Consider the following 25,857-nt stretch of genomic DNA (forward strand, 5'->3'; position numbering starts at 1 on the left):
AAGAATGTGATATGTTTTTGGGCAAGAAGTTCCTGAAGAATGATATCTGCCTCGCAAAAGTCCTGCAGATGTGTACGATCTCCAAAGAGCCCATGGATGCCTCCCCCATCAAAACAGCATGGCCTTTTCTAGGTGATAGTTGCAGCTACCTGTCTGTCATTCACAGTCATTCATAACTCTTAGAAATGTACTAATCTATTAATACAACCTCTAACAATGGACAACATTTACTGTGTTACAGCTGCTTTCCCTTTCTTTCTCGTTTCAATGATTATGCAGTCCTAATGTTTTATGAAGGCCTACAATGGGTCCATGTTGTCTAAGTTCAGGCAATGACAAAACACACAATTATGTCTTGCTATTTCTCTACTTCCTGAGGTTGTTGTGGGAGTGTTTTGAAATCGCAATCTTCTCGGGGTTATGGAAACAAATGTGACACTAAGGCCCTGTCCACACAGAGCCTGGATTGTCTGAATCCGGAAACATTTTTGGATCCGGTACTTTTTTTATCACGTCCACGCGGAGCCGTGTTAAGAAAAATTTGCGTCCACGTGGTAACGCTGGAGCGGAGCGGACTGGTTGAACCCACTGTAAAGACGTCATGGAGCATGCGCATAAAATGACAGAAGACAGAAGTCGAGATCCAACTAGCAATCATCCGATTGCTGAACGACTTGCCTCTTGCCTCAGACAGAACGTCCAAACTCATTTCCCCTCAGAAACGTTGAACTGAAAGGCTGTTGTGTTGCTGTCTGCTGGGTGACATTTTGAGAGAATACCTGTTTGGAATTGTAATTGTACGTTAGGCTGTGTGTTTTAAGGGGAGAGTTCAGATTTATAAAGGTGATTGCATGTGGGACAGCCGTATGTGTGTTGAGAGAAATGCCGGGTGTGACTCCGACTGGGTGTTGGTTGTGCAGTGGTGATCTGTGATGATAGCGATGGTGATCCTCAGCTTGAGGGTGATTATATCAGCCCTGTAGTGAGCTTTGTTTTCGTTGGGCATCTCAGGAGGCAGAGAACCTGGAAGCGGAGACCAAACAGTTTGAGGACTTGGAGTTCCAGCAGCTGGAGAAGGAGAGCAGCCTGGAGGAGGAGAGGGAGACCATCAGCCAGCAGCTCCTGAAGGAGCGCGCCGACTACCACAGCAGTGTCGTCAGGAGGAAGGTGTGGCAGACAACACCACACACTCTCTCACACACAAACACACACACACACACACACACACACACACACACACACACACACACACACACACACACACACACACACACACATACACACACACTCACGCTCCACACACACACACACACACACACACACACACTCACGCGCCACACACACACACACACACACACACACACACACTACACCACTAATCCCGCCAACCACACATATGAGCAAGCTGTCTTTGCAGGAGTGAGCGGAGTACCACAGCACCATGTCCAGTAAGAGGGCACTTCACCTCTCATACACACTCACACACAAACACACACCTCACCTCTCATACACACTCACACACAAACACACACCTCACCTCTCATACACACTCACACACAAACACATAGTACTTAACATGTAGGAGGCTATTGAAGACTGGTGAAAGAGGTTTGGACTGATGTTACAACTGGTGTGTTATTTTTGAGGCATTACAAATGTTTTTGCCCCATGTACTCAAGAACAGAAAAAAGCAATTATGTTTTGGTCACGGCCTGTTGTGTCGGGATAGTGTGCACCCTGCACCTTCCATGGCTGAAAATAGCCTCTGTCGGGACAGGACAGTGAAGTCACACATTTCCAACATGCATGAGGACACGTATTTGTGCACTCTGTGACCCTGGAGCTGTCATGGAAAAAGGTGTCCGGGTGATGTAATATTGGCTTCGAACGACTCTTGAGTGACAGTTAACAACGCTAGCATTACGTCACCGGACACTTTTTTGGAAGTGACAGACTTGCGCTGCATTAAATACCTCAATAACGCAATTTACCCCAGAGCATCTCCCATTATACTTCTCTACCTAAGACCAGCTTGCCTGTATTTGGCCTGCCATAAACCAAGCAAAACAACCATGTGCTTTATGTTTGAGTGTGTTAGGAAAGTTCTTGACTCGCTAGTTAGTTATAGTATCAAAGTAATCAAATTTCAGGTTCGCGCTAGCATCTTGTTAGCGATTAGCAATTCCTTTGTTGTGTTGCTCTAAGAAAGTCCTTAATGTGTTGTGATATTTAGACATATCTGACGGCACCCACAATAACATTTTCACAAAACAGGGAATTGTTTGCAGCACCTTTAACTGTAGAGCACAACGAAGTAATTGCTAATCGCTAACGAGATGCTAGCGGCGAAACCTGTTGAAATTTGCTACAGGATACCTGCAAGGCAGGTGTAGCTAAAACTACAGCTTAGTATCTTAATATTGTGCCTAAAAGGACACTATGTAACCCGGACACTTTTTGGCTATCAGTCAGATAGTCTCAAGAGTTGTTCGAAAGCCATCAGCTGCTTCTTAGTCGCTTAATATTGGCTGCCAGTCTCCTGTAAGTAAGCACATAGGTTTAGCCACTAGCATCTCGTTAGCGATTAGCAATTCCCCCGTTGTGCAACAATCTTAAGCGACTAAAAAGTAGCTGATGTCTTTCGAACGACTTGAGACTCACTGACTGATAGCCAAAAGGCGTCTGGGTTACGTAGTGTCCGTTTAGGCACAATATTAAGCGATTAAAAAGTAGCTGATGGCTTTCGAACGACTCTAGAGACTCACTGACTGATAGCCAAAAGGGGTCCGGGTTACTACTGTCCGGGTTACGTAATGCTATCGTTGGTATAGCAACTGTCACTCAAGAGTCGTTCGAAAGCCATTGTGACGTCGCCCGGACCCCTTTTCGCAGCCGGACACCTTTTTCCATGACAGAGCACAGCACCCACCCAACCACTTCCCTGACGTAACTCAGCAGATGCTGGTGGTGCAGTCGATGCTACTTATGAGTACACTATGGGCGTGCATGTATTAGGTTCTCTGGGCACTGACAGACACACACACACACACACAAACACACACACACACACACACACACACACACACACACACACACACACACACGTCGATGCTACTTATGAGTACACTATGGGCGTGCATGTATTGGGTTCTCTGGGCACTGACCTGTTCCCTTGGCCATGGCATATTGACCGTATAATATGACTCATGCCCATTCATCAGACTGGAACTGTGTTGCTGGGAGCTAAACGCTGCTCGTCCTCTTCTTCACATACACACACACACACACACACACACACACACACACACACACATACAAACACACACACACACACATACACACACACACACATACACACACACACACACACATACAAACACACATACAAACATACACACACACACACACACACACACACACTACAGCTAATCGCTGCTCGTCCCCCTCTTCACAGGAGAAAGTGTCAGCGCTGGAGAGCCAGGCCAATCAGCTGGGCCTGCAGGCGGCTCAGGAGTGTGACCGGCTGGCCAAGGAAAGACTCCACACGCTGCAGGTCCTGCAGAAGGTACTGGCCAAACCACTGAAACATTCACCCACACTTACATCACTCTGTGCTTTCGAAGAGAGAATGTTTAGCCAATGGATTATTTATGTACACAGGGTGGTGAGCAGGACTCTGACGCAAAGCAGTGGGGTCTTGTATTGGCCTGGAGGGGTTTATCTTGTAATAACGACTGCCTTGTAATATCATTCCACAATTATTTGAGAAAGAATATTAATATGTATAATATAAGACCACTATGTCGTGGTTCATGTTAGAACATCATAGCTAACAATGGCACAAACACTGGTTTACTGTTGCAGTGGTCGGATGCACGGTTCAGCAACCTGGTCTTCACAAAGAACAGGCCTTGTAGCAATTGACCAATCTGAATGGGGTATTCGGTTGAACCATGGGGCAAACCGGGCAAATGCAGTAAATTGTGTTAATGTTTTGTTCTCTTTTCTTTTAAAATGCAGAAACTAATTAAGTTTTGCAGTTGTTTACCTTTAAACCTTTCTTTATTGTGTTCTTAAAGGAGAAAGAAAGGCTCTCTAGTTTGGAGAAGAGGTACCTCAACTTAACCGGAGGGAGAACTTTCCCAAAGAACTCCAACACCTTAAAAGAGGTATGTTTTGTCCTGGGACGGTTTCCCAATGAGCTTGTAGGTTTATCTATAGTACAGGAATAATAGGAAAAGTGAATGTTTAAATGTTTAGAAGTTTAAATGGTAAGGCATGAGAAAGCCCCTACTTTCAGGACAGACTTTCAGGACAGTGCTGGTCAAATATTCTATTGCATGTACACTGAGCAGCATATACTGTGACAATGATAGTGATAAGTATACTAAACATCAACTATACCACCAAACTTAAAATAAATAGTGAATTAATCAATTTTGTATGCAGCAATCCCTTTAAAATCCCATGCTAAAATGAAGTGCTCTAATAAATCTGTTGTGAATAAATGTTATGATGGACGGTGTCCTTGTTCATGGAGCATTACTGCCACCTACTGGTATGACATGCATATCAGCAATGGTTAGTGCTTACTTTATGATACACTGTGAGTGGACGAAAAGAGACGGGGCCAAATCAACAGGAAAATATATGTGCATTTTAGCTGAACTCTACTGGTCACATATTCAGACATAGCGGAATAAAGTGTTCCACAACAAAGAATATCACTCTAGCAGATTCCCTAGCAGAGACCTCAGTATTCAAGTAGGGACACCCGCTGGTTGGAATTTCATACCGGTGTAACGTGGGTCCCTCCTTTATCACAGGTCATTCGGTGCAATATCACCTCAGCCGGTGGGTTTGGGGCTGTTAAATGGCGTCAGCGGGTGAGAGCAGAGTGCCATGTGCAGGAGGGTGTTGAATTATTGATTCCTCCCATCTGCTCCATGTTCCCCTACCCACATTCCTCTACCCTGTGGAGGTGTCCCCCCCCACCCCCCCCATCCTCTCTCCCTGTGCTCCACACTCTTCCTGTCTTCCATCGCAAATGCATATGAGGACCTCGGAAACAAAGGATTTATGCAAAGGCCTTCAGGCCTGCCTGCATGTCTGTCTCTCTATCCTGTCTTCCTGGTTTACTCTGCTTTCTCTTTCTCTCTATCTCTGTCTGTCTCTCTCCTGTGTTGGCTGTCTCTCTTTAGGCGAAAGAGTACGTCACTGTCGGCCAAATAAATCAGATCTATGGGATGCCGAAGGTGGAGTCCTCCCCCACCTCTCCTGTCCGCGCTATTCCATCTTCCACCGCAGACTCTATCTTCTCCTGTCTCCCCTCTCCATATTGCTCCACCCTCTCCCTCTCTCCTGAGGTGTGTCTCTCCTTCCTTATCCCCTTGCTCCTCTCTGCCCCTGATTATCCTTACGTGTGCTTGCAAGTGGTGGGTTAAGGCTGGGTACAAGAGTGAGTGAAAATTGAATTTTCATAAAAACCTGCAGTTATTGCACATTTCAAGACTCAAAGGGTAGGAACATTGCTGTCCCAGCTTGGCAAATGGCTCTGTCTGTAGTTTTATACAATGGAATGGAAAGTAGTGGGAAACATCAAAGCTTCCATTGAAATGTGCATATGAAAGCTGTCAACGTCTTTTTTGACGACGTTACACAAGCTGGTAATCCTCTTACGGTGTCATTATGTAATTATGTTATTATGTTTTCAATTCAGTTGCTTGTAAAAGGCAGGCTTTTATAAAAAAATATATATATAAAAGGTGCACTTCTGACATTTTATCTTTTTAAGGAACTTAGCACATAACATGTGATATGAACAACGCTAAAAACATAAATAATACATATTTCAAATTTGACTAAACACAATACACTCTTTCAGACCTTGACAACTGCAAAATTGTTAGCAATGAAGCAAAACACTAACTACAGGGCTCTTTTGCACAAGAATGTTTCTTCTCTCTCTTCATTCTGCTCTTGGTATTCCCTGGCGCTTTTCCCGACTCTGTGAATCCCACCAGTAGCCCCCACCCCAGCCCTGTACTTAGGGGGCTTAAAGCACAGCCGAGCTCATTGCTCCAGGGTTCTGATTATCAGCCATACCCGCCTCCTCTGTAGGTTCAGTATCATTCAGTAGGCAGGCAGGCCTGTACAGGCCGTGTTGATGACAGAGCCAGTGCTGTGTGCTGCTAACTCAAGTACAACCACCTGGTATTTTTCCATCCATATGTATTCATACAGTACTTTATTTTGGTTTTGTGTTTCGTAGGCTAGTCATGTTATAGAGTTGCATCAGGAAATAAGTGTGCCCAATCCCTGCCATGTTTCACTTTCACCCACATCTCTTTTTATGTAAATGTGGGTTTGAGTTTAATATTCATGCACTTATTCGTGGTCTGATGGTTTTTAACTGGCAGTTGGTTCACAATGGACAGAGGTTAGCATAAAATGTGATTTTAAACACAGGTCATTTTAAACATATAGCTTTACACGATGAAACGTCTGCAGCAATACAAGCTGTGCTGCCAAAAAGTGTATCCATGAGTTCTGTATAGCGACAAGCAACATTCATCAAAGACTGAGGAGATCTGAGAGATAACATCACAGTGAAGGAGCAGCACGGTTAATGACGCCTGACTCGTGATTTTTAAAATCCTTTTTTTTTTCTCTGGTCTTGTCCAGATGTTCCGCTCCAAGCTGGACAGTGATGCAGGCCAGACTGTCATGAGGCCCAAAGTCAGCGCTGGGCTTTCGCCTCCATATGGTGCGGCCACACTGGGTCGCAACACGCCATCAAGGGTAACCAGAAAAACACGCAGCCCTGCATTTTCAAAAAACTGAAATGTTGCAAAATATTGTGCATTGCAAGTGAATTATCCGATGCAGCCTCGGGGTAGGGTGAGATTGATTTGTGCTGTAAGCAAATGATTTTTGTGAGACAGAAAAAAAAAACAGAAATATAGATCACTAATGGGATGGGTCAGGAAAGGACAGAAATATTCCACTCAGTTTGTGTAGTCTTGGCTTGTTTAACACATTTTCATGTGACATTTATCAATGTGCATCGTTTTAGAGCTCTAGGCGGTGTCTGAGATCCGGCTAATTTATGCCAAACTGGCACTGTAGGAGTCCAACCCCTCCCGTCAGTGTGCTGTGCCCTGGCAAAATAGATGGCAAGCAGTGATGCTCATATCATTGCAAGTTTCCTGATTAGTCGATTCCACCATGTTGAACATTTTAGTTGCTGATTACAAAGCTCAGGGACATGTTTTACTCAGATCTATTTTAGTTCCAGATATCAGAAGCATATAAAGTTATTATTCTAAATGTGTTCTAGAAGTTATTCCTTAATGAAGTTTTGTATTAGTATTACTTTTAGTATCAGTTTATCCAAGCAAGTGTAAGTGTGTGTGTAACACTCTTAGCACTAGCACACTGACTGGGCCCGTGTTTGTTAATTTCCTCTCAGAGCCCACTAATGGTCCACACGGGAACTGGCAGCCTGCCACGCAACCTGGCAGCCACCCTGCAAGACATCGAGGCCAAGAGACAGTTGGCCCTGCAGCAGAAAGGTAACCACCGCACTTACTATGTTGGCTGGTTAAAAGGCATGTGGATAGACCGAGCTGCCTTTCCCTCTCCTTAGTTAAGGCACTAGGGACGGATGATAGTTCATCAGATTAGGCCACGTTTGCCTTCAGAGGCATACAGATAAGTTAGTGTTCGTATTCTCGTCTCATCTAGGCTAAGGCAATGCTGACATAAAATAATTCGTTAGAGCAAACTTACTTCATAGCGGGTATCTTAGCATCCGTGACCGAGGTGAATAACCTGATAGGAATATTGCTTTGTTCTCACATGAATCATCAAAATATTGGCAATTTCAGTGATAAACAGAGCTTTTTTTGGCACGAACGCTGTTGTTTTTCCCCCCTCCATGTATCCTTTGTAATGACTAGTTGTGTTTATAATTTGACGAAGCCTTATCTAGCACACGTTCCTGGAGAGTCTAGGAAATGGCTTCTATGAAACATGTTAGAGACAATATCCATTTATAAAAGTGCTACACAAATGAAGCTCCCAATTATCAGAGCTTCAGCAACAGTCTTCTCAGCAGGTGACTTGCTGAGGGCGGAGAGGCGTGAGGGAGTTGGTGCTGCACCTAAGGCTGAGTCTTACTCCAGAGGAAATGGGCGCATTAGAAAGTGTAACAGAACTGCGTGTGTGCTTCCTGAAATTGTTATGCCCGTTTTTTCCCACTTTTGCTTCATTTCACACTGCAAGCCATTTTTACCAGACCTACTGAAGGTACCACCATGGCGCTGTTGATAGCAGTGCTGAAGAGCATCGTGTGTTTTTAAGGATGTATTATTGTATGATGTATTTGTTTACCAGGATGTGCTCCATTTTCTTAGAGGCCCAATGGTAGTATAAGAGTTTAGAGATCATTTGTATTTGTGTAGCGCAAACTACCGCTATTATGATCTAGTTATTTAGTATGATTTATGTAAGGATGCACTTATTGGGTGTGAAATGAAGACACACTTATTCAAATAAAACCCCTAGTGTCTCCAGCTGAGTTAACAATTGTTCTTCCTCTCTGTCATTCCATCCCCACTCGCTATCAAAGAGCTCTATCTTGCCACATGTGAGTCTTCAACTTATTTATTTTGTGCCCGTCCCCCGAACATATGTGGGTGTGTTGTGTTGCTCTTGGGAGACGTGGATCCGGCTTGTGGTTTTGTTTCATTATGGGGAGCCTGCTAGAACTCTTCTTGTCTTTTGTTAACAAAGGAAGTGTCAGTGCATGGAAATCATGAATCTGTTTAGAACACTGTGTTTAGAGTAAACAATGCACTTGGTGGTAGAGAACCTGAAATATACGTCAGTTTTCTTTGGCTTTTCAAGTGAACTCAAACATACTGTATAAGCTCACAAATCAGCTACTGTGATTCTGATTGGTCCCAGCACCTCTATGAAAATGAGACTAATACCCTTCGGGGGCGAAAAAAATATCTGTAATGTGCATGGATATATTCAGCGTATTCATATAGTGCTATAGTGATTAACCTTGTAATTATGTTTTTTGGTAGAGATGAGACATTTTTTGCTGTGATTTGTCCGCGTTGTCTTTGATGGTCCTCTGCACATTTGTTTTCAGAATCTTGTCAAATATGCGTCTTGGTCGGCTTGGTCAGGGGGGCCATAACACAGACTGAGCCCTCATGTGTGCACCCACTCTCCCACCACGCTATTTCATCACCCTCATGTTTATGTTGATCCCAACTGAACTGGGGCCACCAAAGCCCTAACTGTCTGCATGACCACAGCTTCATGGTCCTGTGCTCATCTCTCTCTCTCTCTCTCTCTCTCTCTCTCTCTCTCTCTCTTTCTCTCTCTCTCTCTCTCTCTCCTGCCCCCGGCAGGCCAGCTGGTGATCGAGGAACAGCGGCGGCGGCTGGCCGAGCTGAAGCAGAAGGCCCAGGCAGAGGCCCATTGTCAGTGGGAGGCGTTGCACGGCTCCCAGACGCACCTCAGCGTGCACTACGCCTCGCCGGGGCCCCCCATCATGCACCACTCCATCCTGCACCACCAGCCGCCCTCGGCCGGCGAGCAGCCCTACGACACCCTCAGCCTGGAGAGCTCCGACAGCATGGACACCAGCATCTCCACTGGCAACAACTCAGCGTGCTCCCCCGACAACATGTCCAGGTGAGACACAGTTTACATATTAGCCATTGTCTGTAACTCAGGTTCAGGTCGTTGGCCCTGGTCTTGTATTTAAGTACTCTATTTTTACACTTTGAGTATGAAAAGAAACATTACACTTTGCAGTGGTTGATAACAGGTTAGGTATCCTCATGACTACCTCCAACTATCCAGTAATTCGTTTAATAGAATTGTAGAATAGAATTTACTACCAATGCAGTGATTGAAAATGCTGTGGAGATTGTATGTGAATTTTCCTCCACACAGTTTTGTGGTAATTCCTCTGTGTGTGGCCTTCCTGCAGTGCTAGTGGGATGGAGAGCCAGAGGATTGCAGAGATGGAGAACATGCTGAAAGAGGCACAGCTGGAGAGAGCCAGACTCATTGAGTCTCGAGTGAGTGCAAAATGATCCACGACTTACGAATGATGAAAATTTATACCATTATGAATGCTTATGAATAAGGATCCAAATCACAGATTACTGACATTTCGCAAGTTAACATAGATCAGAAATTTTAATTTGTTCTCCCTACTTGTGAGACAAAGTTCTCTACCCCAGCATGGAAGCATCCATTCCATCAAGCACAGTTATTGCTAGTTATTTACATTTTACATTACATTTACATTTAGTCATTTAGCAGACGCTTTTGTCCAAAGCGACGTACAAGGGAGAGTTATCTTCAGTTCTAACGGCCTTTTAGCTAGATCGGTATTGACTGTATGATTGCGTGATGATCCTGTGACCTGACCTGCGTGCTGTGCGTGTCGTCTTTCCAGGAGAGGGAGGAGCAGGCCCGCAAGCTTCTCCTGGAGGAGGAGCGTCAGCGGCGCGCCGAGGCGGAGAGGCAGCTGCAGCAGCAGGCAGCCATCAGGCAGCGGCTGGTGGAGAAAGAGGTCAAGATGAGGGCCAAAAACTTCTCTCAGGTGTGTGTGTGTGTGTGTGTGTGTGTGTGTGTGTGTGTGTGGGTGTGAGTGACACTGAACACGGATGACATACCAAGACTAAATTTGATATCAATTCCGTTAAATTGAGTTAAAATCAAATGTTTTCAATTCAATTCCAATTATTTCAGTTCAGTTAAAAAAAATGTGCTCGATGCAGTTCAATTTAATTGATTTAATTCACTTTATTTCAGTTGATTTCAGTCGATTTCTTCTAATTTCAGTTAAATCAGTTTAATCCCTGCAAATTTCATTTTAGTTCTTTTTTGTTCACTCAGTTCAGTTCCATTCCATTGTTTGTAGACTTCAGATAGAAAAGGTGAAAAAAAAAATCCCATTTTCATATTCAATTTATTTTGGGTTGTGTGAAAGACTCTGCATAGGCATGTCTGACAGACTGTTTTGTTCTCTTTTGAAAGGCTCGTCCCATGACACGTTACCTGCCCATCCGCAAAGAAGAGTTCGACCTCCGCTCCCACGTCGAGTCTTCAGGCCACACGGTGGAGACCTGCGACCACGTCATCCTCACAGAGAAGATTTGCAAAGGCTACCTAGTCAAGATGGGCGGGAAGATCAAGTCCTGGAAGAAGCGTTGGTTCGTTTTGACCGCATGAAAAGGACGTTTTCGTATTACGTTGGTAGGTATGGCGAGGTCTCCCACCAAACAAACGGTATTGCGGTAACTTGTGCGTGACTTGTCGTGCTTCATGCCGATTCCCCAGAGCTTGAAGAGATAATGCATTAGTAAAAACTCTGGCGTAGCCGGGGCTGTAGGGGGAGAAGAGCCAAGGTTCATTTACAATTCACTGTCTCTTTGGAAACTGCCTAGCAGCTCATCCTTGTGTTTTCCCGGTGATGATGAAATTAGGTGCAATCTTAGCAGGCCTACTACCAGCGGAGCTGCAAAAATCGAGGAGTGCAAACAAATTCACACCCAGGCTACGCTTGTGTGGACTGTGGCCCTGCATAAAAAAGCTATTTGCTCCGAATAAATTTCACGGGCAAACGTTAAGGGCTCCCGCTCCGTAGTGAGCGCACGGCACAGGGGTAGTTCATGTGGCCGGTGGAGGCAGAGGAATGAAACATCTCTTTTGCTCATCAGTGTAGTCAATTATCATCGCTTCCCACCGGATCCATTTGATGTTGGCTTAATTAATGTCTCGTTTAAAATTGGCCAAAAATTGAAAGAAGCACCTTATTGTTGGTCTTTAATGGGTGAATTTGGTCTTGGTGCAGGGCATTTCGATGAAATGTCGGGTGATTCATCTCTCATGAATAACATTGGGTTTGTTTTCAGATAAGCACGAGACAAAGCTCAAGGGAATCATCTACTTCCAGGCAATTGAGGAGGTTTACTACGACCATTTGCGCAGTGCGACTAAGGTAGAGTGTCACCTTGTCAGCCAAGCAACATCAAAGGCTTTCATAGTACAATGCAGTCACGTCCGTGTTGTCAGGGGATGTCGCACCTTCCAAGAGGGGCACAATTGTGTAGAGAAACACTTGGAATTATTTGGATTTTCATTTCATTGTAAAAAAAAAAGATTTCATTTTTCTCTAGCTGAGAAAAAAAAAAAACGTATCCCCTTGGTGTTCTGTTATTATCTCTAATGTTCATGTGTCTCCATTGCTTCAGCTAAAATGCTTAACATATTTTATGCATTCATTGCCAAAAGCCTAATGGATACAGAGCACGCAAACTTGTTTTTGTTGCTTGCATCTATCACATTTTCAAAGTCACTATGCATTTCCTTGGTAGAGAAAGTGGATGTCACATTGACATGCTTTTTGTGATATGAGATTTGTGTTTTGAGATTTTATTACTCTAAATATAAAAAAACCTAGTGTTTACTGATGTTGTCCTCTGCTTTGTAGAGTCCCAACTCGTCTTTGACGTTTTGTGTGAAGACTCACGACAGACTGTACTACGTGGTGGCCCCCTCTCCCGAAGCCATGCGTATATGGATGGACGTCATAGTAACGGGGGCTGAGGGATACACACAGTTTTTGAACTGACCCCATATGTCAGGTTCAAAGGTCAGACTGTTTCAGTGAGAACAATGAACGAGACCCACGTCCCCTCCATAATGGTCCCAAAACTCTCAGTGTTGTGGGAGATTAGCCTTTTAATTTGTAACTTTACGTGTTTATTGTGTGTATTCAGTCTACTGTATAGACAATAGATCCACCTGTTTTCTACTCGTGCCTGCATTTAAAAAAGGGAGATTTTGAAGACATTAAGACACATAAGATTATCACATTATCAACTCTCAAATGCCTTTTTTTTTTGTCGTTGCCAACAGAGATCTTTGTGTAGCAGTCAGGTGCTTCTTTGGGTATCTGTCTAGGATGACCTTTTTAATCGATGTTTGACTGTTTATTTCTTTAAAAAAAAAAACAATCTTAAACAGTTCTCATGGCATGTTGCCATATGATGCCAAACTAGCGTGCTGTTATTTGTATTATTTCTTTTTTGGAGTAGCTTGTCCTATCATTTTAGATTGAGAGGCAAGGAATGCGGGGATGCTTAATTACACAGACGGCAGGCACACTGACAGACACACCTGCAGAGAAGCTCGGAGGGAGATGGACGTTGAGTGGCACAGACAGAGCGTGGTGGTTCACTGCAGCTCAAATCCCTACTCAGGCATCGGCGGTGGTTTGACATGCAGTTTTCTTTCCTGACATCAGTGACTCCTTTTGAAGTAGGCCTAATTATATCTGTCTGTATTGTTACAGGTACCATCATTAAAGCGCATCTTTCACACTCGCATACACATTATCACACAGGTACATGTACATATACATGCGCACATGTGCACCACAGACACACACACACACACACACACACACACACACACACACACACACACATACACACACACATACACACACACACACACACACACACACATACAATATGACACTAGTGAAAGATTTTATATATCATGAGCGTTGAAATACCAAGTAGAGTTAACTTGCCAAGACCTGATAACTTGATGTCATGGCTCGTCCCTCTCTGAAGGTAGCCAGTTAGATTCATCACTGCCAGCCTACGTCGTGAGCCATGACAAATGATAGAACAACAGAGCTGGATGTTTTCTTGATTTCTTTTTTAACAGTAATGCAATTCAGTTTGTGCCTTGATATTCGTTTATCACTACATACAATAAAAAAAAACAATGGGACAGTCAAGCTTGTGAAAACTGTGCTGAAGCCGCGATCTGTGTGTACGTCATATGTTTACGTTTTTAAAAAGTGGAATTATCGATGTGATAGCAAAGATTTGCACAGTGTGTGTGGAGCGAAAGAGGGTATGGTTGCTGTTTTGAACTGTAATTACATGACTGAGAAAGAATGAGCTTCAAGGGGTCTTTCACCAAAAACAAAAAAATAAATAAAAAAAATATCTCTCTGGAATAATAGCCCTGCTGTGTGCCAGCACTCTCCACAGGTTAAACGTATTCAATTTATTTATATGATGTCTGTTCTCAGAAGATCCATTGGTACGGGTCGACCCAACCAAAATTACTGCTTATCTTTGATTTCTTGCGAGCTGTTTTGACAGTATGCTGTGCGACAGACTAACTGTAGTGCTATTTTCAGACAGAAAGGGAGTGAGTGAATGAATGTTTATAAACTAGTGCTTTGTGCCATCTAATACCAGAGGATTGATGAATGAATTTGAATTGATCGGTGTCAATGAGTTGTTGTTAGGTAAAAACACATATATGTATTACTGTCAGAATACCATCCCCTTTAAAACATTTTTTAAATATAGTTGAAAGAGAATGTGGAGAAAGCTGTGAAATGCCGAACTATTCAATGAACAGTCTATAGAATTTACCAAGGCATGAAATGTGTATTAATATATCTGATTATTTTTTATGTTTTAAATATGAAAAAAATATCCTAGAGAATAAGAGTCAGAAAACACATGATCCAAGACTAGAAGGTTAAGCGAGGAAGTAAGATTTTTCTTGGTATTTATGAAGAGCTTGTCCAACATATCAATTATGACCAAGGTGCTTCTGGATTGTTCTACACCCAATCAAAATATATTATGCACGTCCACAATGTTCAGTCCCCCCACCATGATGGTCCCTGTGTAACTGTTGAAATGTCTTTTATCTTTTCTTTGTTTGCTTGTGTTTTTTTTTTTTTTTTTTTACTTCTGTATGAATTGTCACCACAAGGTTGAATCAAGTGTTGTAAAATGTTTATGGCCATATTACATCTACAAAAGTATTCACTGGTTTGTATTAAAATGTGTTCTCACAGTCATTGTCTCTGCCTCATTCTTGCATCACCTTCCCTGTTGCACCGTAATAAAGCTCTGAATGGTGCAATATCAATAGCAATGAGATAATGTTTGTATATTCTCCATGAGATTATAAAAATTAAATAATTAAATCAAATTAAACCGGAGATCGAATCAATGATTGGACACATGGGAAATACAGTACAAGACCTATAAACGGAGAAAACAGTTGTGAGTTGTGAGCTTTACATTATCATTCACACTGTGATGAAAATGAATGAACAACCATAGGGATACCAATACTGAAGAGTTTCTGTTTCTGTACCAAGCATGACATTCAGTTCAATTTGGCCTCAGGGGCGCACTGACCATATTAATGTCTGTATAGATCCAGTATGCAGTGTCCAGAGTGCAGTGTTATAGCTGATTTTTTCATATGAATGTTAATATTTGAAAAAGTTTTGCAAAGATGTATTTTAAAAGATGTGAAAATAGCTGGCAATCATACAGTCATTGACATCAACAAGGTCAGAATCAATTGTGTGTTCTTGCTGAAACAGACGGTAAGACGCTGTTTATAGCCAAATACATATCTGATCAAATTACAGAGCATAATTCTAAGATTTTTTGATTTTGGGCATGATGTGAAACTGTTTGGATGCTGGGCCACTCATACCTCCTCTACACATGGTTTAAACGGCATTGCCACACTGATGTGTTTGTCTGCAAAGACAAACCACATAGAAGTTTAAATAAAACAAACCGTTATGCAACAGTAGTGTTATTGAATATCTTCAGCTGGCAATAATCAAAAAGATGTATGCGCTAAGCAACATCATCAGTCCTATAAACGCAAATGCTTAAACTTCCACAATCCTAGTATGGAAAATGACTGGTGCAACAAGCACATCACATTGTTTTGGTTCTTTTGAATGGTGTGCTGAACAATGTTGGCAATCATATCAAATGCACGACATCAAAACAAATAAATTCACAAATCCTAATTTCAGTTTAAAGCCCATGTGTATACCGTTCAGTTTTCCATGTTTAAATGTAAGAACCACTTTTGATTATCTGATTGATCTGTTTGGAGGTATCAGGTGTTGGTTTGGGAAGTTACACCATAAATCACATCAATCTGAATATAGAAAATTCAGTAACAAACACTCACACAAACATGCACTCACACAAACACAGACACACCACACACACACACATTCATTTTGTGTGCACAAATGCCAGGTGTTGGGGATTTTTTTATCATATATTAATATTCTAATGAGGGAAGGCAGTACAGCTCCTTGACACCCTTGCAACATAGTTGTTTAATTGCAATACACGTGATCACCTGTTTTTAAGGTTAAAATGATTGGGATGGGGTGAGGTATATTAGGAGGCCCAGGATTATACACATCCCCATCGCAATTCTCAATATTTTGAACAAATCAGAACACCCACATGGACAATGTAATTTATATAAAATGTATTTAATAATTTGTAGGCTTTTACACCACCTTATGGCATAGTAGTTTATTGATATCTTGTAGAAAATATTGACTTGCCTGACTCGTCTGTTGACTCGTCTGTTGTAATCATCAATTGCATTCATTAATTCAAATATTATCTGCTGAAAGCTCTGTACTCTTGAGAAAATATAGCTTTTCATTTGAGTGGAGAAGAAATAGCACATGTGCCCTGTCTTGTGTTGCACTGGATTGCACGTAAAAAGTGGAAGATGAGAGATGGTGATGAAATGATGGTGTAACTATTTCTAATGTGCCATACTGCACTCTCAGTAAGCTGTACAGATAGAATTCTACAACTCTTACCATGGGCTGACATGCCAACATGAACCATGCTGTAATATAAATATATGTAGCCTATTTAATTGGCTTATTGAACTGCGCATTTATTTGCACATCTGTTGACAGGTTTTTATCAAGAAATTATAGCAATTTTGTTGATATTCACAACATAGGTTTATTAAAACATACTGAATTGTATTAATTGTATTAATGTTTTATTCAGTATGAATAACCCTTCACCAAGCCTGTCAGAAATCATAATTTTAACAATGGCCATGTCCCATGGCAACAGATAAGGAATTTAAGAAGCAGGCAGTGTTCACTATTACTATAGCAACAGGACGATGTGATTGCGGGGGTGGGGCTCACCTCCAGATGTGAGGTGGTGTCACTTGGGCATTAATGAGACCTCCGGATTGTTAGTCCGTTCATGTGTGCAGGGACCCAAGGGACCAATAACACGAGTGACTAATCAATATGTGTAACCAATGTGACCAGGGATAACGACACTGACTAACCACTAATGTAAACTCTGTCCTTGACGCTGACCGTCTTGCCATAAGGCAGCCCCTGATTTAGATAACTATATACCATCCCGTTCAGAGCAATTGGCAGTATTGCTGGTAACACTGCAATAACACATTAATAATGCAACAAAGCGTAAAATGTACTGCCCTCGGCTACTATAGTACGCATATGTGTACGCTCTTCTTTCCAATATCAACAGAAATTTCAATTGGTAAATGGCCGAGATTATGTTTGAGGGCGACATGTCGTAACAAATAGAAAAACTACAAAGTTTTAAAGTTACAACCCCTCTGAATCTGATGCAAGACTATTGCAACAATAGTTGCATCGCCCAGAGCGAAAACTGTGTCCTTCCACGCGCGCGAATTGAGTAGTCCTTTACTGTAAAAGGAGACGTTTTTAGACACCGCGTTTTAAGTAAGCCGTCACGCTATCAGAAACACATCGGCTTCAGTATTAGTTGGGCAGATGCAATCGACACGTTCAGCGTTACATGGCGTTGTATCGCAAAGATAGTCATTACACTTGGGTACAGCGAATTTGAGCGGTAGGAACAGCTCTTGTGGCCCATTAGTAATAGCCTACAACTGTATTCCGTTATCTGCGGAGGGATATGCTGTCGTGTGACAAGGTTGGTCGCTGATGAAGAATCCCAGCAGCAGTTTCAACTTTCAGAACTCCTTGATACACTGAAGAGCTGCAAACTCATCCGACTCAACAGGATCTGACAAAATTATGGTTGAGATCATTTGAAGTCGACGATATATCTTCTTGAATATATTCACCACGAAACCAAAACACTGAGAAAAGTCAGAAAAATGGAGTAAGTGTGAAGTTCTCTTAAGTTTTCATTTAGAAATTTAGCAGCATGTTTTGTGTTTGTTGTAAGTATAGGCTAATGTTTCAAATGTATTTTACTTGTAAACGAGTTTTAATTTAGTAAACAACTGCTTCTGCTCTTACTTGGACAACTCCTACAACTTATACCTTCAAGTGCAATCCTTGTTTGTCTTACTTGGTGTTGGTATGGTGTCAAATTTGCTTTAATGTCATGTGAAGTTTGCTTCTGGCTCCCTTTACCAGATGGTTTTAAATAGCTTATATGTAAACATACCCTTACTTACTGAGCAATGGACTGTTGGGTAAGTCTATAAATTCATACTCTAGATTATTAATGCATGATGACAAAATGCAGCTGTTGTTTTAAATTGTGATAATCAGTAGGCTATATCAGGAGTATAAGAAAGAACAAAGACCAGAGGAAAATATAGCCTTTTATGATATGTAAGTGTATGTGCACATGAATAGGATTAGAATCACTATCTGTTACCATAACCCTGTGCTTACTCTAGGTGACCCGACAAGCAAAAAAGTAAGAACAGGAAAAAGTTCTAGGAAAGCAGTTTCACTGCCTCGCCACTGTGTGTGGGTGGGGAAATGGATGGGTGGGGAACTGGAGAGGGGAAGGACACATGCACAACATTTTATGACCATGAAAGTCAAACTGACCATTTGTCTGTGGCTCTTTCCCCACAGGTCTCACGTTTCACCCCTGTCCTCCGTGATGCCCGCCTTCGTTTTCAACACAGCTCATCACATGAACCAGAAGAAATCATTCTCGAGAAATTTCCCAAATTTCCTTCGTTTGCTTGGTCGGCTTCATCACTCCCCCTCCCCAACGGGCTAACGATAGCCAATCACAGGAGGAGAGAGGGGAGGAGCCACTGCCGAAACGGCAAATAATTGGTAAGCCTATACTAGACGATTTCTATTTTTCCAGTGTTCGGGTCGGAGCCGCACTGCAGCACACACGTTAATGGCGTACAGTGAGTAAGGCTAACGATAAATCTGTTTTATATTCTGGCATGTGTTTGACTGTTTTACTTCGGATTAGTGCCGTGACCTAGTTCTTTGCAGCATGTATTTTTGTCCATTTAAATTCTAAAATTCTGTTTTTCGTAGAGAATTTAAATATTGAATTGAAATGTATTTTTTACGCTAAATTGTAATATTGATTTTTTTATTTAATTGTGTGGATTTTAATAGGCGTGGCACCATATTATGATGCAATTTTGATAAAGATGTCGTTATGCTGCAATGCTTAAGGCTCTGTATTATAATAAAATCGCTGTAGGGGAAATAAAACAGTATGTGGCCAATATTTCGAACAATTTTTGAAACATTTTTAGGTCAGATGAAGTAATGCGAAATCAATTGTAATGAGTCCTTTTCTTTACTGCAGGTGAATATTTAACGGATTGGATGACCGAAAAAGAAGAATTATGCTCATTTTCCCCTTCGTCTGAATCGTCTCCCGGCTCCTCCATACCAGCCTCTCCTCTAGAACATGACGTTCAGGTGCCCTCTGATTTGCACATCATGACGTCACTCTTGCAAGAGGAACTTTCTCAGTTTGAGGATTATTTTCTCTCAGACTTCAGCCCAGCCAAAGTGGAGAAATGGCAAAAGAGCCACAAAAGTGTACAAGGAATGGATTCTACCTTGTGCTACGAATTTCCATATGCTTCACACAGCCCAAGCCAGTCAGAAACGAACCCGCTGCTTGTTAGCTTAGGGGAACTCGATCAGGTGGGCTTCTGTGGAGGTCCAATTGGAAGACCCAAAATGTTGCGACCCACAGCATTCAACAACGTTCCTTCACACTACAGTGGTCGAAGGGTGGCTCCCAATACATTCAGGGAAGGCATGGACTCACAAAAGCAGCTATGGAGTTTACAGAAAGAAGCATGGACTTCCAAAGAAAGCTACTCAGGTTTTGATAGCATGGTCGTTGACCATAGCTCTGTGGACAGAACTTTTGGGAAGAACACAGGAGGTGTTAAGAAGGTCAAAGAATGTGCCATATTGTTGAAGGAAGAAGAAAACTATTGTTTCCGTGGTGATGTTTTCTGTAGTGTCGAGATGGCCCCTGGTTATTGTATGGGTGGACCCTTGAACTCCCACTCCAAGAAGGAGGGCCATCTGATGCATGGGATGAAGAATGTTGGTTGGCAGGAAAGGATGGATATTCCATTTTTGCAGTGCAACGCCAATGGGAGGAACTTGGAATACTCCGAGCCAGAGGCCACTGAGGAGTACTTCTACCAGCACGGTGTCGGTGCAGCAGAACCTTGTCCTGGCTTCATAGACCCCCTAGACGCTTCAGTGAAAGGGGGCGTCTCGGAGACCCAGCAGGGTCACCGGCCCTACCACGAATGCCTTGGAGAGAGCTTTGAATGTGTCTTAGGAGGGGACAGCGTCATGTCTGCCATTCACAGGCCAATGCAGAGACCAAAGGACAAACTCTGTGCGCTGAAAGCAGACCTGAAGGCTGTCCCGTTGGATGGACATCCTGTAGAGCGAAAGCAGAAGAAACGAGACCAGAACAAAACTGCTGCTCACAGGTAACTCAACAGTATAATATATAAAAAGTTTCACTACTGAAAATACCTTGTCATTAGCATCTGTGTTTAGTTTGTTTAGTAGAAGTTCCTGAGAGAAGAGTTTTGATTTGTATTTATTATATAATACTCCATCCAACTCAAATTTTGTGTTCTGTTCCAAAGTTGTTTTGTAAACTTGAAAAACCATATGATGGTTCTAAATGGCAGGTATCGTCAACGTAAGAGGGTGGAGCTGGACTGTCTGGAGGCGGAGCTTTCGGGACTAGAGGGGCAGAACCGAGCGCTCAGAGACAAGGCGGAGTCAGTAGAGCGTGAGATTCAGTATGTCAAAGATCTTCTCATCGAGGTCTACAAGGCTCGTAGCCAGCGCATTAAAGATGATATCAGTGCCTAATTCTCCCATTAGCCAGCTGTGTAATCAGTGGAACTGTGGAAAAGAAGTGAGACTTGCATGATTTTTCTTTTTATTGATGTAGTCACACCGTTTAAAAACAAAACAAAACAAAAAATAATAAATTGAACTGTGCATTACTCATGGGTTTCTTCTAAACACATCAAATTTATCTTGAAATTTTGACATTATGTACACTGTGACTCTTATTTTAATTTTTGAATTCTACATGCATTCACACTTAAGTTTGTCTTGATGGAAACAGGAAGTAGAGGAAATAAGTGGTGAAAATGAGGCGTATTTAGGTACTCAGTCATGCCTCAGAGATGCTTATTGGACACTGCAGGGGTGCTTCAGAAGAGTTGATGTCATCATGGAAAACTGTGCCAAAATATTTACAAACAAATATTTTTACTACTACAGATATTTTGACATGTTTTGCCTAATGCAAATGCAAGGATTATATCCTCAGAGTAATTTCACTTACTCAGGTATCGAATGCATGGACAAAATTAGATGAGCATGGTAGGTCAGGACATGAATGTCTGCTTTGATTTTACAGCATGTATCATGATTGCAGCTCAGTATTTCATATTCTGCTTGTTGACACACTTTTTTTGTATTCTGGTATTTTTGTTATTTTCTTTAATATGCACCATTATATACCCACTGTTTTATTTGCATTGTCAGTAGTGTGGGTGTCGTAGTTAATGTATGGAATTGCTTTTCCTCTTGTTTCAATGCAGCAGTTAAATAATAGAGTACTGGACAATCATGTTTGATCTTGACACACTGTTTCAAATTGAATTGAAAAATTCTATAGAATCTGTTCACAATGGAAAAGCCGAATAAAGAGCTTGATTTTTATGGTATTTCAGCAAGTCTTGCTTTTGTCGTTTAATATGATGATTTTTTTCTGTTCATTACGCCTTGTATGAATGTATATTTTTATAACTTTTTTCACTGAATTTATTTTTTCTTTCAACTCAGCTTTCATTCAGACAGCACAAGTCTCATTTGCTTCACAAGTCACCTTTTAAACATACAGTCCCAGTACCCGATGGACACGGCAGAAATGTGCAAACATTTGCATATCAATCTCCATTACAACCAGCCTATGCTGTCCGTGCAACCCCCTACCCGTGTGCAGCAGCCACTGGCGATGTCAGTATTTGCAGAGAGAGAGTGGTGGAGGGTTGGCGCTGTTTATTTTAGATGAAGGCTGTATCCTAAATTGCTCAAGAAATTGTCTTGAGTTGCACTACAGGGATATGGATTATTTAGTGTACTATCCTCAATGCAAAGAATCAAAAACTATGATTATTATATATTCTCAACAGTAAAATAGTGTGCTCAAAATAGGGTTTCTCAGTCTTTTCCATGAGTTACTATAGGTTGCCTGATGTGAGGCAATGGTAGAAATTGAGTATGTCTAATTAATGAAACTCTTACAAGATTCTCACAGAAAATAAAAATGTACTGTTGTGAATGTGTTGTCATCTCAATATTACAAAATATTCAATTGAATGGAAAAAGCACTAACACATAGTGAGTCATATTTCAATTTCAAATAAGCAACGAATTGAAAGCCTTCCATGATATTCCTAATCTTAACATTTTGCAAACATCTGTAAACATTACAGTGTAAGACATGTTTTCTGCCACGTCTTTTATCCATGACTTTCTATCTGATTTTTTTTATGTAGCACAAGGAACATGTGGTTTGTCGAGTACCTCTGCACTACCTCATTGGACCAGAGGGGGGAGCCTGGAAGGACATTTTTAAAGCTGCAAGTTATAAACTGAATGCAGGAGACATGCAGTACAGGTTTGCACCTGTTGACCAACCCAAGAATTTTAATTATGGCCCTACAGCTTGCTGCTAAAACATAAAAGCTGACTTTGGTGATTCACATACGTCGCTGTCAACATGCTGACCTTCAAATATCATAAGTACTCTCACTGTTGCAGATTTTCTGAAGTGCTTTGCCACATCATTAATGTTGTTAAAATTATGTGGGAGAAACCTTACCTTACTTACTCACTTCACATATGACAAACGTTTAAGCACATATAATTGAATGCTAAAGAGCTGTATGATTTACCAAAGTTTTAATCTAAAATTGAAATCTCAGTTTTCAAACACATTCCCAGACTATGAATCTATTTCCTGAAACATGTGTTTCTTAAATTGCAGCGGTATGGTATGGCATTTTTGTATATGTATATATATATGTGTGTGTGTGTGTGTGTGTGTGCGTGTGCGTGTGCGTGTGTGTGTGTGTATACAGGACTAAGACTCATACATATCAAAAAGGAGTTACAAAGACAAAGAAATTATAGTGTAGAAATACAAATAAAGATGAGAAAAGCCCTGATTCTAGCTCGCAAACTAGAATCACGTCGCCCACTCCAAGGAGAATTGACCTAAGGGGTGACATGATATAATTGACATGGCGTGCAATGGATCGATAAAAAAACAGATTGCGCAAATACCCAACATTTTTTTTGCAGACGCCCTATACTGCCCCCAGCAAGTTGTCGCCTTGGGCATAGTATGACTATGACTGTATACTATAACTCATGATGGCTTTTGACATCTATTTAAGGATTAAAGATTAGATATCTTCAGTGAACTAGACTCTGAATGATGGCGTTAAGAATCATGTCCTGGAAAATTACAGTTACAGTTTTGAGAAATGTTTCAGGTACTGAGTCAGACATAGAAAATGTAAAAGTAATAAATATTGTAATAAAAAAAAGGGTTTATCAATCTGTTTCACAGACTGATAATTGTAAGGCATCAATTGACCATAGGACACACATATTTTTTTTTAAAGAGCATTCTCGCACCATTTGGGGTCCAGTGATTTAAATGTTTTGAATACAGTACAATTTTCAACATATTGTAAAACAGACAACTACAGTATGTCTTAGGTGAAGAACAACTCGGAAATATGGGCTGGTCAATTTGGGTGAGCATGTGTATTAACAGAACTTTACACAGTGCAGTCTCCTGATAGGGATCACATTACAAATGAAATTAAGATTTAGGTAAGAATGGTCATGGAAAGTCTGGAATTATACTGTTTTCTTTATCGTCACTAATCATGAATGATGAATATTGAGCAGTAATATTGAGAAATATAAAAACGTAAAAACAAGTATCATTGCGTGAGATGTATTTTCTTATGACACGTCACGTCCTCGTAGTACACCGCCAATGAGTTACTCACAGTTTCAAAGTGCGTTTTTTGACAAACACTCTGTGTAATAACTTCTAGAGGAATCTTACTCAGCCAGTTTGCTGATAGACAGACAGTAAGTGAGTTGTGCGAAAACAGCTGTGGGGCACAATAAATCTTTGATCTCTTGGGACACTGAGAAGCCATGGATTCTTCCTGTGCGTGAGAAGCTGAGAGAGGTTGCTGTTTCCCCCCAGGGCCCTAATCATCTCCTGTCATGGTGTCATACGAATAACTGCACACACCGAAGTAGTGGTTGTTATGAAAATTAAAATGTACTTAAAATGTGATTCAAGTTTACCCTTCATAATATTATCTCAAAATTGTCTGGTTATTATAGCAAGGCGTTGATGATGTCTGTGTGTCACCTTGGGATTGTGATACTGGCCTTTACAAGTCTTAATGTTTTGCATAACTGAATGAGATGTACTATTATGTAGTTTTCAAATTGTGCCTTTGCAAAACAAATCTTTATTTGCCTCTGTTGGTTTATCAAATTAATCATACTTCAATGTGTTTATTTATTTATTCATTTATTTAGTTTTCTTACATGCATAAAATAACGACCATTTTTGATACACTAAATGAAAGTAAAGGGCAAAATATAAGTGCACAATACAATGCAAGGACAGTGAATCCAAAACAATGGCACCACTAGTCAGGTTGTGAAATACGACCTGACCCGTGGGAGTCTTTTCTGCCTCGGTGGCTTTGTGCTTCTCACAATTCCCCTGAACTACCCACCCAGTCCTCAGCTTTCATCAAACAAGACACCTTGTACACACCCGAAAAGCAAACATAAAGGACTGGTGCAGGCCCCTATGAACGGTTCAAGGTGCATTTTCACACCCAGTGTGCACAGAGACTGTCACCATGAGAATAGGAAAGACACTTATAGATAGATATCATCATTTCCTAACAGTACCATGCCCGAGATATATGAATACCTTTTAAAAAACACTCAAATACACGATACAAATGACTGCATACAGAAACACAATCCATTCTTAGGTAAATATTGATCCAATAATTACCTAATGTAGGCTTTGTAGCTAAAAGTTACATACTTTATACATTGTAAGTAAGAAATATTATATCCCTGCCACAAACTGTTTTGTACACCTGTACTGCTCATTTAATACCCACTATGGAAAAGTGGTGCTAATGGTAGACTAGCTATGAAACTTAACACTTCTTTTCCTCCATTTCCTTCCCTTGCTGTATGCATTTAGAATGTTTACCGGCGACAGTGGTACAGTAGGTAGAGAAGTCGTTTAGTAATCAGAAGGTTGCTAGTTCGATTCCCTGTCGAAGCGTCCTTGAGCAAGACACTGAACCCCTAATTGCTCCTGATGTGCAGTGTGCCATCGGTGTAAATGTAAAATGTGTATACATTGTAAGTCACACATATGTAAGTCGCTTTGGATAAAAGCGTCTGCTAAATGACTAAATGTAAAGTACACAATGACTCACAAAGAAGGGTAAGTTGTTCTGTCAGGCCCTCTACTATTCAACGGTTAAATAATCAAATGAAAGGAATACATGTATAATCCCTATCACCCAATACGT

The 25,857-nt window shown here is 41.4% G+C and overlaps 2 protein-coding genes across 3 annotated transcripts in view; both read left to right on the plus strand.

Moving 5' to 3' along the window:
• The window catches only part of phldb1b (pleckstrin homology-like domain, family B, member 1b), a 39,171-nt gene extending 24,099 nt beyond the window's left edge, over positions 1 to 15,072 (plus strand). Inside the window, 13 exon segments of the mRNA XM_042710213.1 lie at positions 1,012 to 1,167; positions 3,455 to 3,565; positions 4,080 to 4,169; positions 5,202 to 5,366; positions 6,685 to 6,801; positions 7,472 to 7,574; positions 9,429 to 9,714; positions 10,016 to 10,106; positions 10,490 to 10,636; positions 11,074 to 11,251; positions 11,254 to 11,292; positions 11,952 to 12,037; positions 12,530 to 15,072. Coding sequence (XP_042566147.1) covers positions 1,012 to 1,167; positions 3,455 to 3,565; positions 4,080 to 4,169; positions 5,202 to 5,366; positions 6,685 to 6,801; positions 7,472 to 7,574; positions 9,429 to 9,714; positions 10,016 to 10,106; positions 10,490 to 10,636; positions 11,074 to 11,251; positions 11,254 to 11,292; positions 11,952 to 12,037; positions 12,530 to 12,670 — 1,710 coding nt within the window. The 3' untranslated portion in view covers positions 12,671 to 15,072.
• Positions 15,073 to 19,026: 3,954 nt separating this feature from the next.
• On the plus strand, positions 19,027 to 24,208 carry atf5b (activating transcription factor 5b). Of its 2 annotated transcripts, XM_031584125.1 has the most exons (4): positions 19,027 to 19,074; positions 19,491 to 20,652; positions 20,860 to 21,092; positions 22,750 to 24,208. In XM_031584125.1, the coding sequence occupies exons 1-3, from the start codon at positions 19,065 to 19,067 to the stop codon at positions 21,044 to 21,046; spliced, it is 1,359 nt and encodes a 452-aa protein (XP_031439985.1). In that variant the 5' UTR covers positions 19,027 to 19,064; the 3' UTR covers positions 21,047 to 21,092; positions 22,750 to 24,208. The 2 variants fall into 2 exon arrangements, with proteins under 2 accessions (XP_031439985.1, XP_031439984.1); XM_031584124.2 differs by lacking the exon at positions 22,750 to 24,208 and having other exon boundaries at positions 20,860 to 21,915.
• The last annotated feature ends 1,649 nt before the right edge of the window (positions 24,209 to 25,857 follow it).

Source organism: Clupea harengus, chromosome 17, assembly GCF_900700415.2.
Source record: "Clupea harengus chromosome 17, Ch_v2.0.2, whole genome shotgun sequence".
NCBI lineage: Eukaryota > Metazoa > Chordata > Actinopteri > Clupeiformes > Clupeidae > Clupea > Clupea harengus.